Here is a 15,519-nt window from a genome sequence, read left to right as displayed (position 1 = left end):
CCTACCCCAACACCCTCTCATTGTCTTATTGCACCGGGATTTTCCTGTTTTCATTCTTGCCCACATACAGTCAGCTTCTCAAAAGCAACCAGGGGATGGGAGAGATCCACTCATACCACCCTCAGCTGCGAAGTCTCGGATTGCTGCTAAGTCTCTGCCTGAGTTCTTTCCTCGAAATCTCGAGGTGGCTCTCTTCTGCCCTAGCTCAGGGCCCAGCACTTTGTTGAGGTTCCTCTGAGCACTGCTGCCCCGGTAGCAACCTCCAGGACCCTCCACACCTCCTCCGCCACTGTTATACCCTTCATGGCACCCATCACATTCCAAAATTTTATGTCTCTTTGCTTATAGGTCTACTCTATGTGTCCCTCCCCCTACCATGTGAAAGGGAACCTTTGTCTATCTTGCTTATTTCTGAATCCTCAGAGCCTGAAATGAGGCGGCATTAGATAGGAGAGGCTTAATAATCCCTCAGTAAGAAATACTCCCAAAGCACAATGGCTGAAAACAACAAAGGTCTGTTTTTCCTCAAACGACATGTATGACATGGGTTGACAGGGAAGTTCTGAGATGTTCAGAGACCCAGGCTGAAGGCAGCTTTACCGTGTGATGTTGTCACGTTAACAGGACTCCCACAACCACTGAGGCGGGAGAAGGGGCGGGCATGGAGAGTCTCATGCCATCTCTTCCATGAGGGGACACACGTCCCTTCTCACACAGGCCATAGCAAGTCACAAGGCCATGCCTAACTTCGAGGGGCCCAGGAAATGTGATCATCTCCTGTGCCTGGAATCAGAAGAAAACTGGAAACAGCTAGACCCCCACACAAGCAAACCGAGTGTGCCTGATTCTAAAGCTCATGGTGCCTCCATGTTTGACAGAACATGGCCCTAGAGTCTCTTTTTTGATGAACATATTACTTCACTCTTATTTCTAGGTATTTCTTAATACCTGGGAAACGGTGTCAGCAGCCTCTGGTGCTTCTGGGATAGAACTGCTTTTGTTGTGTCCCCCAAATAACTTGTGTCCCCCAAATAACTCCTATCCTGGTAATTTATAGATAAGTGGGATTTCCGTAAATTATTTTACTTATTACACTATTATAACAATGATGCATTATGCTTTTAATGGAGACAATCTATTTGAAATGCCAAACTAATGTATTTTTGTTTCTCCTTGAATCATCATCCTTTAGATCACCCCTTATGTGCTGGGGCAAGAGAGGGTGAATAAATGAAGGGATGAGTACAGGAATAAGGTGACTTCTTGAGCAAGACAAGATGTTTAAAATGAGGCTCTGAATGAAAGTGGACTTTTCTAAATTCCTTTCATGTATGAGAGACCCAACCAAGATCTCCTCCTGGACAGGAGAGAGAATGCCGCTCAACACTGGAGAGCTAGATCTTGAGACTGTGCCCAAAGGTGAAGATAGGATTGTGGGGTGGGAGAATGAACAGCCACCCCTTGTGCCCCCAATTATGTAGTGAAGAAGGGAGACAGTCCTGCAGATGGGGGTGGTCAGGCATGTGGGCGTTTCCTTCTTGAAACTGAAAGCACAGCAGTTGTAGACAATGTGTAAAGGTTTAAGACAAACTATTAAGACTCCCATTTCCTATGATAATATAATACCAGCTACCTGTAACGACCCAGGCGCTGTGTTATGTGCATTTTATGCAATCATTTCTTTCGGCCCTCACAAAGAACCCTCTCACGATTGCTCCAACAGATAAGGAAAGTGAAGCTAGCGAAAGCATGTGAGTGGCTCAAGTCGATCCAGGATGTGACAATCCAGATATCTCTGACTGAAGAGCCCACACCTTTAGCCTCTGCCCTATAAAGTTACTTTAAGTCATCATCAATCTAGAGTTCAGTGGACTTGCCTGGCCAGAGTGTCTTCTTCCCTGAATTCCTTCCTCCTCCATGCTGGCCACTCCTCCCCTTAAAACATGCAGAAGAGGCTCCTCATTGCTGGTCTGTAGGATGAAGTCCAAAGTCGCCATGGCACACACTAAGGACAGGATCTGCTGAATGGAACATGGGATGAACACTTGTACAGGGACCAGTAACCCTTGTCCCTGCCCAGTGTCTTCTCCCATCCCATTAGATAAGTTCATTCATTCAGTAAGATTGTATAACAGCACGTCTTAAAATGGTGTCTGTCTTCTCCATGGATAGACATTCACTTGAAACAAGATACAACCCCACACCTCTAAGGCCAGGGTGCATGATAAGCACGATCTCATAGGCTCCTGTGTTCAGAAGTGTTTGGGGTTTAATGCCCTGTGGTCATCATCATGAAATCCATAATACTTTTATCTTTGAATTTGTGTCTTGTAAGTGAAATGTAATGGGTCTAAAGGCAGCCTGCACACAGGGCTTGAAGACTTAGCTCATAGGTGGTCCCCACTCCCTAGGGCCCCTCTGAGATGAATTCTCATCCGCCCACCAAACTCTGGGCCTCCACGCTCTGCCCGGTCTCCCAGTCCCTGCTCCTATCTCTGATGACTGCAGCAACTGGGTCGGGGTGGCCCAAGTTCTACTGTTACACTCCACCTGGCACAGGAGCAGGTAGGGTCAAGGTCAAGCACACATCCTGCAGCTTCTCAGGGTGGGGTGAGGCACTGCATGTCCCTGCTCTGGGCAGACGTGACCACAGCAAGTTCAGCAGGCTGCTCCATGCAGCCTTCTCACTCACGCCCAGTCCTGGGAAGTTGCAAGGTCTTGGGGCTCACCTAACCCCTGAAGGTTAGAGCAGGAGGCCCATGAAAGGGAAGATTCACTGATCTACCCAGAGCGGTGTCTGCATCTCCTTTCTGCACAGGGTGGTGCCGATTATGTAACCTGCTCTCATGATTCTCTGATGTGTTTCTTCAAATACAGTGGAAATGTCAAGACATAATAAAAATATGACATTAGTGTTACCTCCAAGGGTGCTGAGTGCAAGACACTAACAATTTAATAAATGTGGGCTTTTAGATTGACCTATGTTAATGTGTGATTTTATGCTATTTTGCATGGCAAGGGAAGCTTCTCAGAATTCATTTGATTGTTAGATCAATGTGAAAATGCATTATCTGCCTGCCTTGAGCATGGCCAACTGTTGACCTCTTCAATTAAGCAGACTTGAGAAAGAAAATTCAATTACAATGAGCAAACATTTCTGGAACACTTTCTATGTGCAAGGCCCTGTGCCAGGTCTTGTGGGGAATAGAAAGATTCGTGAGATTTGTTCCTAGTTTGGGAGTGCTTACAAGCAAGAGGGGAGGTAGAGATACATGCCTGGGTAACCATGGGGTAGCACACTCTTTTCCTTATCAAAGCAGAGGAAACGGAATTATGGTCGAGCTGGACTGTTGTTACAGCACCTCAGAGCAGAAGATGCTAGTTCCTTGCTTTATGTCCATCTCCCTTCTTTGGGAATAGAATTTATCCCTTTATGACCATCTCCCTTCTTTGGGAATAGAATTCCATTTTTTTTAAGGGTTTCTCCCTTGGGAAAGATGAGTCTGTCTCCAGCTCAGTGATAAATCTCGATGGGATTCTCTCTCTCTCTGTGGCAGCATCTCCTGTTGCTGACTAGCTTTGAGATGGCTATGTGACTCAGTTGTGGCCAAGCAAGCATGATGGCAAGTCTCTGGGATGCTTTTGGAAAGACCTTCTCAGTAGAGGTGACTCTTATGGTTAAGGGCGCCGTCTCTGATATGGACTGCCTGGTTTATAATCCTGGCTCCACGGCTGACCAGCTCTGTGTCATCAGGAGAGTCATGCAACCTTTCTGCCTCCATTCTTCATCTGTTAAATGGGGTTAATAATACATAGCTAATGGGGTTGTGGCGAGGATAAAGATTAGTTAATATTTGCAAAGCACTTAGGAAAGTATCTGGGGCACAGTGTCACTTGTTAACTGTCATTATCATTATTTTGAGACGAGATGCCAGAGGTGAGTGTCTCTTTTATGAGCCTAGATGTGACTCCAGTAATGTCCATCATGGCCTTGTGCACATGAGAGGGGCTGGCCTAGGAGGGAAGAAGCTGGAGAAAGAGTGGAGAAGAGCCTCAGTCCTTGATGAAGTCACTGAGACTCCATCACCATCCTGGAGACCATTCGACCTCTGGCCTCCTTGTGAGATGCGATACATTTCTTATTCAGGATGTCCTCAGGCTGCCGTGGTCCTGGGGTCAAGGGTGGCTTCCTGGTATCTGTCCGGGAGCTCCATGGCTGGTGTCCCTCCAGGGCCCACAGGTATGCTGGCTACGGGCTATGTCTGAGCAGCTCCTGCCAACCGGCTGGGACCCCACTTCTGGCCTTATCTTAATCACGATGGGATGGCTTCCTGAAAGACTGAGCTTTCCGGCATTTCCAAAATTTCCTGAAATCCACAATCTACTCTTGATATTCACAGTGAACATGCCGTGACATGACTTTCGAATTTGCAGGATGCTATGGCAATGTCATTTATCCATGAAACACAATAAATGAACACTTAACACAATCCCCTTTGATTCTTAATGATTCCATAGGTTTAAGGACAGGAATAAGTAGTGAACTTACTAAATTCTTCCAGCAAAATAAACTCTATATTACTTCATTTCTTAAAAAGCAACACTAAGAACTTACTTACATTTCCAGAAATAAGGTGAAGTGGATGAAAACCAGTTATAAGGAATACATCAGGAGAGTTATTGGTTACATGGGACGAGTTCTCTAAATGATTGAAAAAAGACACTCATTCGTCCACACCCACAGTATGTATATATGTATATATAGATAGATGTATCAAATTTGGGCTTTGTCAAATTACAAATTTATAAATATTACAGATCTTTGGCATCAGTCAAAAATTCAGAAATAGCATCACGTTTTTGGCATCCTGAAAAGTCATGATTTTTATCTCTCATGCCCATCCCAGAGACTGCTAATGTCTTCTAGAGCGTGGGTTGAGGAGGCCGGTGAGGGCCTGTCACGTTGCCTGGGGAAGAGTTGTGCGATCGATTAGCAATGTCTGCCCTGGGTGTGGGTGGAGCCGGCGGCAGCAGCAACATTAAGTTCCCGCAGTGCAGGGTTCCCCGGTTTCTGCCTGCTCTGCTTGAAAGGCGATTGGAACGCTGTCAGAACTGATTCCATGAGTACAAGGACTCTTAACTTCAGGATGAAGTTATGTACTCAATCAGTGTGCATTTATTGAGCACTTTTGATGCATGAGACGTACCCTTAGGCATTGTGGGAGATTAAAAAGTGAATCAGACTCACTCCAACCCACAAATAACTTGGTTAACAGAAGACAAAGTATGTGTGTGTACACATGTGTGTTTAGGGTACGAGGTCATACAGAGCTGCAAGAAAGGGTTAGACGAAGGGAGGGACAGGAGATGTGTCAATGTGAGTCTGAAAGGTGGCAGAAGGCCTGCCAGTGACGGTCCACTGGACGGGAAGCCCTGCAGTGACGTAAGGAAGGCTGTTGGGCTGCATAGAAAGGCAAGACTGCGTCCGATGGAGGGGCCAGAGCGAGCCAAAGCAGCAGAGTGGCAAGCTCCCAGCTGCCGGAGACTGGCTGGCTGGTAAGGGTCTGTCCTTGTGGTTTGATTCCAGCATCTCTCACGCTCCCGCCCCCGAGCAGGCAGGCTGCTGCGGGCTTCATTAGCTTGTCATACTGATGCGACATCCATTTTTATGAGTTGTCTGGGCCAGCGGAAAACCTGCTCTTCACAAAGATCATCTTTCATCACCATTTGACGTGTGACATATAACAAATGTCTTAAAGTAAAGGAGAGGCCTCACTGGTATCTCACACTGTACATTTTTATTGTAAACCTAAAAGAACTGACAAAGGTTCCATCTTTATTTCCTTAACTACATACAGTCATCAAATATTGCCAATGAAGAACATTCCTGACGTCCTATTATTCCATTACGTGAATAAGGCAAAAATTCTTTAACACACTGCTGAGTTAGAAAGGAGTGTTGATTGGTTGAGACGATCGGCGAAAACAGCTTAAAATTGTAAATAGAAGCTCACTCCTAACATGCTCTTAGGTTATGTCATACATACGCATACATACAAACACGAGGTAGGGTTTTGTTAAATTTCTTTTGTAAATACTTAAAAAATGAAAGCAGAGCTGTTGGCTTTACTGCAACAGTAATAAAGAGAAATCACAAATTGAGGAAAAAATTCTTCTTCAGCTACATGCAGAAAGCTGTAAAGAGCCAGTCTAAGAAGCACCGAGAAATAGACTTTCAATAAAACGAGGACGCACATTTTATATTTAGGAAAAAAATACGAATTCAAATCAACCTAATCATCCTTGTAAAATTTAGGGTGCATATCTGGAACACAAAATATGAACTTCGGTGTTGAGGGACTTCTCAGGCCTTCATTTTACTTATCGATTGGCTTGTGGCTATCTTCTAAGCAAACCTAAAACAGAGAAGGTGATTTCTATGATACTGAGTAAGTAAGTTCCACCTCGATCCAAGCTCCTGGCAGGCAAGCTGGTTGTGGGTTCTTGTCCTCTCCCTCCCTCCTCGTCCCCTCCCCCCCCTCCTTCCCACTCCTGTGCCCTTCCTGAAGTTTTTATGGGCAGCCGTACATCTATATTTACCCACTATATTTAGTAAGTTTGATTATGCATAGCCTAAATTCAGATCTGAGATGATGATCCAGATTTTTGTTCACTGAGAGAACTTTTTTCTTTTTTTAATAGGTTTACAGCAAAGACGAAGCACCAACTTATTTGTCGCTCTTCGGGCTATTCCGTAGGCTTGGTTTGCCCCCGGCCTTTGCCCTCACTGTGCTTTTGTAGAAGGCTCTGCTTGCACATCCGCCCGTTCCAGATGCTTCCTGACATTTAAGTCACCACGCAGTTGCCACCTCTTCCGAGAAGCCTCCCAGATTACTCACTGTATACAACGCCCTCATGAATCCCTCACCACAGGCTGGCCTAACATTCTGTTTGCTTTCTGCTCTCTCTTTACGCAGTTTTGGTGTTTTGTGGATTTGTGTTTTGTGTGTTTTTTTTTTAATGAAATACACCAGTCAGTAAGTTTTCATGTCATTGAGGAAAAATTTACATACAATAAAATTCAGCCCCTCTACTGTAGTCCTGCAAGTTTTGACAAATGCATCCAGGCATATCCTGCCACCAGGATGATCAAGATACAGAAAGTTCCACTGCCTGAACTGCCGCCACATCTCTTCATAGCTAACCCTTCCCCAAGCCCTTCCGAGCTATTCTTTGTATCTGCAGTGTTGCCTTTTCCAGAATGTCCAGCGAGTGGTATCATATATTGTGTAGCCTTTTGAGTCTGATTTCTTTCACTTTCTATAGCTTAGTTTATTTGAGATTCATCTGTATTATTATAAATGTATCAGTATTTCTTTCCTTTTTGTTACTGAAATTCATTTCATTGTATGCATGGATCATAGTTTGTTCATTCTCCATTTAGAAGACATTCTACTTGATTCCAGTTTTGATGATTACAAATAAAACTGCCATACACATTCAAATACAGTTTCATTTCTGTTGCGTAAATGCCTGGAAATGAGATTGCTGGGTCATCTGGTAAGTGCATTTTTAACTACAGAAGAAACTGGTGAACTATGTTCAAAAGTCTGTACCACTTTGAATTCTTACCAACAATGAATGAGAATTCTGGTAGTTCCACATCTTCACCAGCACTTTCTATCATCCGAATTTTTATTTTAAGCCATTCTCATAGACGTGTGGTGGTATGTTGCTATGGTTTTAATTTTCATTTCCCCATTGGCTAATGAGGGTGAACATTTTTCATGTGCTTATTTGCTATTATATCTTCTTGAAGGAAAGTCTGTTCAAATCTCTTGTCCTGAATAAAATGGTTTCTTATTATTGGGCTTTTTAAAAAGTATTATATCATACATTCTTTTTATATTCTGGATACTATTTTATTTTTTTCAGATAGGTGATTTCCTAATACTTCCACCTAGTTTGTAACTCATCTTTTCATTCATATCATGTGTCTTTCAAAGATAAGTTTTTAATTTTCATAAAGGACAATTTATCCTTTTTCTCTTTCTCTTTCCAGGAATCAGGTCATGTCTAAGAAATTTTTGTTCAAACCAAAGATCACAAAGATTTTCTTCTATGTTTTATTCTCAAAGTTTTATATTTTTAGGTTTTCTGTTTTGATCCATGAACCCTTTTGAGCTAATTTTTATAGATGGTCTGAGATATGGATGGGAGGTCACTATTTTTATTGTGTACTGATATCCATTATTCCAGCACCACTTTTGGAAGACTATCACCTCTCCATTAATTGCCTTTGCAACTCTGTCGAAAATCAATTGACTCTAATGGTGGATGTTTATGTTTTTAGTAATTAACTTGTAGATCTTGAGATGTTTTTAGCATGCTACATTAGATGTTTTTAGATGGTATCAGGGATCAGAAAAAAAACAAAAATGAATCTTTCGTTTTTGTGTGTAAGTCTATTGTAAGCCCTAAAAATGGACAGAATAAAAATCAGGTGGAGATAAAGTTACTTATTTTGATGGAGAATTCCAATAATTCCTCTCGGTAATGCCAATTATTTTAGTTCTCCCTAACACACACAAGTGTACACACACACACACACAGATGTCCTGCTTTTCTGTTCCTCAGCAGATTGGAGTTGACTGTCAGGGAGCAGAAGGACATTACCATAGCTGAACATTTAACCGAGCATCTACTACATGCTAGGTGCTCTCCAAGATTTGGTCATTTAGCACACATCCTCACTGAAGATACTGAGGCCTAGACATTAGGGAAGAGTTGGTGAAAAAAATACAATCAAGATCTGGAATTCCCAAGGGAGTCACATTTTAAGCACCCTTATCTACTTAATTATTTAATTAAATACATCAGTCTGACTTGGTGCTGAATGAGAGAAGAAGGGAAAAGGAGAGGCATCAGCTATCCCCACCACACCCACCCCTCTGTCTGTTTTGACAGTCCTGTGGCCACATTGAGTATCACTCAACCTAGACCAATCCACACTTTGACCTTGTGGCCACTGTATTTGTGCCTTTGTGCAAAGCAGGGGCTGGCCAAGGCCAAGGCCCAGGCCCTGTCCCCGTGTTTCCTGGTTAAAAGTGAAAGCTGGACTCAAGAGTTACTAGTTCACGTGGTTCTTGCCCTCAAGAGGTGGGTTTTCTAAAACCCTATGAAAATTCATTTTCAATCCCCAAATCCAAATGATTCAGTCTGGAATGAACTACAGATCATCACCTAACTTACTTACTGAGAGAGTGGGAGTGCAGAGACCAGTAAGCAAAGGGAGAAAGACAGGAAAGTAGCAATTACTGAATACTACTTATGTCAACTGTTAAGTACCTGGACATGGTATGGACAGCCTTATGTTGTTTACCCCATTTCACAGATGAGAAGACTGAGGCCTAGGCAGATTAAATTGTCCTAGTCAACAGTCAGCATGTTCTGAGGCCACAATCTATGCCCTTGACTTTATATGACAGGATTGTGTAGGGGGATGGGAGGGAGAACACCTCCTTTCCCTCAGAATTAAAGATGGCATCCACATCCCTAAATGGGAATAGGCTTTCAAGAGTTCTACTATGTGTGACAACTTGCACACAATGTCAGCCTTGCTTGTTTTTTTTTTTTTCCCCCCTCCCATGACCTCCCAAGTCACCATTTCATTTTCCCATCTCTGCCAAAGAATTCCTGGTTTGGTTTCCCGTGTTTCTTCCTCTCTACGCTTTTCAAAAAGTACTATAGAGACATGATGCTTTGAACAAAAGCCTTGGGAGACATTATAACATGAGAGAAAGTCTTTAAGAAAGTAAAGAGGGACAGTGTTCAGTGGTTTTAATTGTTGGGTTGACTTCATGTCAACCCAACACGACTTTACTCATATTGACTAGATGTAAAGATGGGGAGTTTCTCCTGAAATATCTGTCGTGTCCATCTCATTGTGGCAAGTTCTTTGTATTACACACAATCTGCACAGCTTCTAAAGAGAGGTATGTCCTGACTTACATGCTCTCAAAAAATGTCTCAAAAACATATTTTCAATGGACTTCATGTTTTAGATGAATTAGAATACCTACTACAGGGGCGCCTGGGTGGCTCAGTGGGTTAAAGCCTCTGCCTTCGGCTCGGGTCATGATCCCAGGGTCCTGGGATCGAGCCTCGTGTCGGGCTCTCTGCTTGGCGGGGAGCCTGCTTCCCTTCCTCTCTGCCTGCCTCTCTGCCTACTTGTGATCTCTGTCAAATAAATAAAATCTTAAAAAAAAAAAAAAGAATACCTACTACAAAAAACCATCTGTTAGTGAGGGAAGGTCAGAGGAGCACAGAGTTAAATTCCACATTTTGCAGGTGAGAGAAAACCCAAATGCCGGAAGGAAGTGACTTTGCCTGAGGTCACACAGCTCATTAGAGCTCAGCTGGAAGGAGAGAGCTCACTTTGTAGGACTACCCAGTGCTCCCTGTTTCAGGATCAGATTGGTACATACTGAATTCCATTTAATGGAACAGAAAACATTCAACTCCATCTCAAGATCCAAGTCTCCTTAAGAGGAAGAGTAGATTATTTTTTTCTCCTCTTAGGAAAGATGGAATCAGTCTGGCTCTCTTTACCAGGTCCTGTGGTCAGTTGAGATTTTGTATGTGTGGGTGTGAAATGGATGAGAGCATTTCTTACCTAAAGAAAGGATTCTTTAAATCGAGGATGTTCCCAGATCTGAAGCCTGTCTGGTTTACCAGTGCCACAATCTGAATGTCATAGCTCTGTCTGGATGGCAGAAAACAAAACAAAACAACAACCCATCATTTGACAAGACCAGGTATCTTCACATACACTGAGGGCGCTGCCTACACGTACCCACCTACCTCATGGGGGCTTGAAGAGTGCATGGGTGGCATCTCGTACAGGCCCATGTGAGCTTATCTGGATGCTACTAATATTTATTTGTTAGAAGAGTTTGACAGTTATAGTCTTGTGATCTAAAAAATTACAAAGTTAATTGTGTTTCTGGTTTTACCAATGGCAATGACAGAAATGGCTTTAATTAACAGAGGTACTTTCTGGGTCACCCACCGAGGTACCAAAACAATCTTAATTGTGCAAAGACTGGATAATTTAAAAATCTCATACTGACATAAAATTGCAGACTGCCAGTTAATAAATGTGAATGATTTTGAGAGACCCCAGATGCAGGCTCATGCGATTCCGGCAAGAACGGGCTGATAAGATCAGCTAATAAGACACATATCCTTGATGACTAATCTGGAGGAATTATGTGCATGGGATTTTTATTAATCATATGTATGCCTGCTCAGCCTGCTGCTCCCCTGCTTGTGCTCTCTTCTCTGACAAATAAATAAAATCTTTTAAAAAATACGTATTTCTTCAGATTATAAAGTGTTACATATTCATTTGTAGAACTGAAAAATAAAATAGAAATTAAATAAAATAATCCATAACATCACTGGACGAAGATTCTTCTACTATATTATCTCACCATTATTTTCCCTACTACCATTTTTTTATAAACGTAAATTTTTAATAAAATCACCTAAAATATTCCTTCATATCTCCTAATTTTATTTACCATAAGCAAGCACTTATCCTATAATTCCTCTTTTAAAAAATTTACTTGGGAGAGAGAGAAAGCAAGAGAGAAAGCATGAATAGCCGGGAGGGGCAGAGGGAGAGGGAAAAGCAGACTCCTGCTGAGCAGGGATTCTGACACAGGGTTGGATCCCAGGACCCTGAGGTCATGACCTGAGCCAAAGGCAGATGCTTAACCAACTGAGCCACACAGGTGCCCCTATCTTATAATTCTTGGCAATATATTTTTCAGTAGTATTACATGGGTATAGCATAATGTGTTTAATAATTCCCCACTTTCAAATATTTATATTTTTATAACATATTATAAACACATAATAACATTACTCCTAATAGTAAAAAAAATAGAGTTTTATGGGGCGCCTGGGTGGCTCAGTGGGTTAAAGCCTCTGCCTTCAGCTCAGGTCATGATCTCAGGGTTCTGGAATCGAGCCCCGCATCAGGCTGTCGGCTCAGCAGGGAGCCTGCTTCCCCCCACCCCCCTCCTCTGCCTGCCTCTCTGCGTACTTGTAATCTCTGTCAAATAAATAAATAAAAATCTTTAAAAAATCTAATTTTATGACAGAAATTCTGCTGTAGAGGACATTCTTGTAATACATCTTTATGTCTAATCTGTGATCACTTCCTTAGAATAAATTCTTAGTGTTAGACTCACCAGGCTATAGCACATAGATACTTAAGGTTCCCAATACCTAATGCTAAAATAGACATTTTAGAAAGTGGACTTAATTACTTCCTCACCTCCAAAGTACAAAAGGCTAATTTCATTACACATCTTCAAATCCTTAATATTTTAAATGTTTGGGGTTAACATGTTATTATTTTAATTTGAATTTCCTTGACCGTTTGGCTTCCGTTTCAAATTCCAGAAATTACTAAAAGATACAAAGGCCTCCCACCCTGTCATTACCAACAGTGGAAAGGCTTACATATAATGCCAGATCCTATGAAACCCGTAGCTCCAGTTGTAGATTTTATCAGCACCAAACAAAGCAAGAGGGAAAGAGGCCTACATAAACATTAAGAAAGAAAGAAAGAAAGAAAGAAAGAAAGAAAGAAAGAAAGAAAGATGTTCTTCGATTCTGTTTCAACTCCTATAATTAACTCCAAACTACTCTGCTGTAAGTTTCCTCCATGATACCCACATCCAGTAGTTCACTGCATTTGTGATACCAAAAGGTAGATGTCGGGGGAGTGAGACACAGAGACACCAAGCTCTTGGGAGGGAGGCAGCCCTCCTGGTCATGGAAAGGCTGAGAAAGTCTCACAGGTAATTCAGAGAGTGACACACATGCATATTTTTCCCAAAGAAAAGACATCTTCTTAACAATATTTGAAGTAATTAATATAGGACTTCAACCAGAAATGGGGGACCCCAAGGTCTGTGCAAATGTGTGTGTCCACGGATGCATATAAGGCACAAAGGAGACCTGCGTGGCCCCAGGTGTGGTCGGGAAGAACAATCAGGACGTTCTTGCCATAGGGTGTTCACCAAGGCTCTCTTCAGAACACTAGATAACACTGTCACTTTATACTCACTTCTCTCAACCTGTTCTTCTCCCTGACCCAACCTCAGATTCCTGGCTTTCCAGAAGGCAAAAAGAGCTTCATGTCATGTTAGGTCATGGCTCAGTGTGATGAGTGAGAGCTGAGGTTTGTTCTCAAAGCCCTGCTGTGCTGGCAGGGGCAGAGGGCGGTGGGGAGGATGGTTGGACATGCTACTTTGATAGTGATTCACCCAACCACGGGAGAATGTGCCCTTTCCTAAGACGGCATGAAAACCATGCACTCTCCTATCCCAGGAGCAGGTCATCCTGGTGCCACGACGCCCAGGAGACCGACTCCAGACTCCCTAATTAATGTGCCATGTGGATAAAGCAACCAATAATGGAGACTCTTCCCCAAGACTGTACACAGGATCCTCAATAACCACGGATTCTTTTGAACCAGCTATGTGGCAATGTGTATTCTCTAAAAACAAAACAAACCTCATTCTCTGTGGAATTAGTTATTTTAAATCTACAGAGATGGAGTCAAGTGACATATGTAGGGACATACTTTAGTTCAAGGATTAAGTGCAAAATCATTGCTTTGTATACCAACATTTCTTTTGTCATCAAGCAGAGACTGGAACCTTGAGAACAACATATGTAGGGCATGTCTTTCTAGGGAATGTGGTAATTCCGTTTTATTAGAGAAAACAGAAAGGTACAGTAGAGGGAGGGAGAGGCTCAGTGCTGACTGCCAAGGAAGAAGGGGGTGGAGAGAAAGATGGAAATAGAGAGAGGAAGCAAGATGGCAGAAAACTAGGAAACTGAAATAGCATTAGGTCACAGGAGTTCAGCTGGATAGTTATCAAACCATTCTGAACATGTACAAACGCAATAGAAGATAGAAGAGAAGAAGAGGAGCAGTTCTAGAAACAGAAAATCGACCACTCTTGGGAAGGTAGGACATGTGAAGAAGTGAATCTGACATGACGGGAAGATAGACCACAGTGGGGAAAGGGGCAGAGGGGCCGGCTCCCAGCAAGTGATAGAGCAGCAGAGCACAAAACCAGAACTTTCAGAAGTCTGCTCCACTGAGGGACATCACTCTAGAGGCTAAGCAGGGGTAGAGCCCTCATGGGCACAGTGTGGTCTCAGGTCCCGTGGGGTCACAGAAAGACTGGAGTGTCTGAGTGTAGCAGAGCTCGCAGGTATTAAAGCTGGGAAGCCGACTACAGAGACAGAGCCGAGGAGTGAGCTCTCAGATCAGAGTTACCTTAAACTGTGATCTGCAGCACAGTCAGGCCACTGCTCTTTGAGCAGGGACACCATGGTAGATCTGGGGAGACTTCCTCCTTCCTCCTTTGGGAGGAGCAGTGCGGGAGCCCGCAGCAGGAATCTGCTGCATTGGAGACTCCTCAAACAGGGCCGTGCACCAGAAAAAGAAATGCTCAGTCACAGGCTGGGTGAGCTTGGAATGTGGCCGGAGACCCGGGAGATGTGAAGGATTGACTGCTTTTCTCTGAGGGTGCACTGAGGAGTGGGGCCCTGGCTCTCAGCTCCTACCAAACCAGAGACTGGGAGGTCGCCATCTTCATTCCGGTCCTCCAGAGCTCTAGGGAAAGCATCCAGGGAACAAAAGCTCCCAAGAGTGAACCTGAGCAGATTGCTTAGCCTGGTCCCTGGCAAGGGCGGTGCAGTTCCACCTCGGGTAAAGACATTTGAGAATCGCTGCAACAGGCCCTTCCCCCAGGAGATCAGCAAGAACATCCAGCCAAGACCAAGTTTTTTGGTCACTGAGAACTGCAGACTCCAGAGCGAGGGGAAAGCAACACTTAGAATTCATGGCTTTTTCCGCATGATCCTTTAAGTCTTGCAAAGTAAAATTTTTTTAATTTTATTTTTTTCTTATTCTATTTTTTTAAACTTTTCTTCTTTCCTCTTTAAATGTTTTTTAAACTCTTTTATCTTATCAATACCTTTTTAAAAAAATCTTTTAAAATTTTCATGGTTATAGTTATATTTTATCCCTTCATTGTATTTAACCTTATTTTTTGTATACATATAGGTTTTTCTTCTTTAAATTTTTGGGATATAATTTCTTCTAATAGATCAAAATAAACCCTAAATCTAGCTCTAGTCTGATCATATTTTTTTTCTTTTTCCAACCAACTTATCTTACCAATTCCTTTAAAAATCTTTTAAAATCTTTTTAAATCTTTTTCATCTTTACAGTCATATTCCATCTCTTCATTGTGTTTACCCCTATTTTTGAACATATATAAGTTTTTCTTTCTTTAAAATTTTGGGAGGTAGTTTCTTCTAAGAGACCAGAATACACTCAAAATCAAGTGGGTGGCTCTGTTCTATTCACAGTCTAATAACTATATTTTTACAATTTTTTAATTGTTTTTTTCCCCCTCTCAT

General features: G+C 42.6%; 1 protein-coding gene across 2 annotated transcripts in view; it reads right to left on the bottom strand.

The window, feature by feature from the left end:
• Window positions 1-5,792: 5,792 nt before the first annotated feature.
• The window catches only part of LOC125084066 (histone-arginine methyltransferase CARM1-like), a 278,327-nt gene continuing 268,600 nt past the window's right edge, over window positions 5,793-15,519 (bottom strand). Inside the window, exons 12-13 of one of the 2 annotated variants that reach the window (XM_047701178.1) lie at window positions 10,676-10,765; window positions 5,793-6,416 (exon numbers count right to left, since the gene is read on the bottom strand). In XM_047701178.1, the coding sequence (XP_047557134.1) occupies window positions 6,407-6,416; window positions 10,676-10,765 (100 nt within the window). In that variant the 3' untranslated portion in view covers window positions 5,793-6,406. Of the gene's footprint in view, window positions 6,417-10,671; window positions 10,766-15,519 lie in introns of those variants that run through there. The other variant, XM_047701179.1, reaches the window with a different exon arrangement.

This window comes from Lutra lutra, chromosome 13 (genome assembly GCF_902655055.1).
Source record: "Lutra lutra chromosome 13, mLutLut1.2, whole genome shotgun sequence".
Taxonomy (NCBI): Eukaryota; Metazoa; Chordata; class Mammalia; order Carnivora; family Mustelidae; genus Lutra; species Lutra lutra.
The sequence above is the reverse complement of the archived record's forward strand: the minus strand, read 5'-3'. Positions and strand labels throughout refer to the sequence as shown.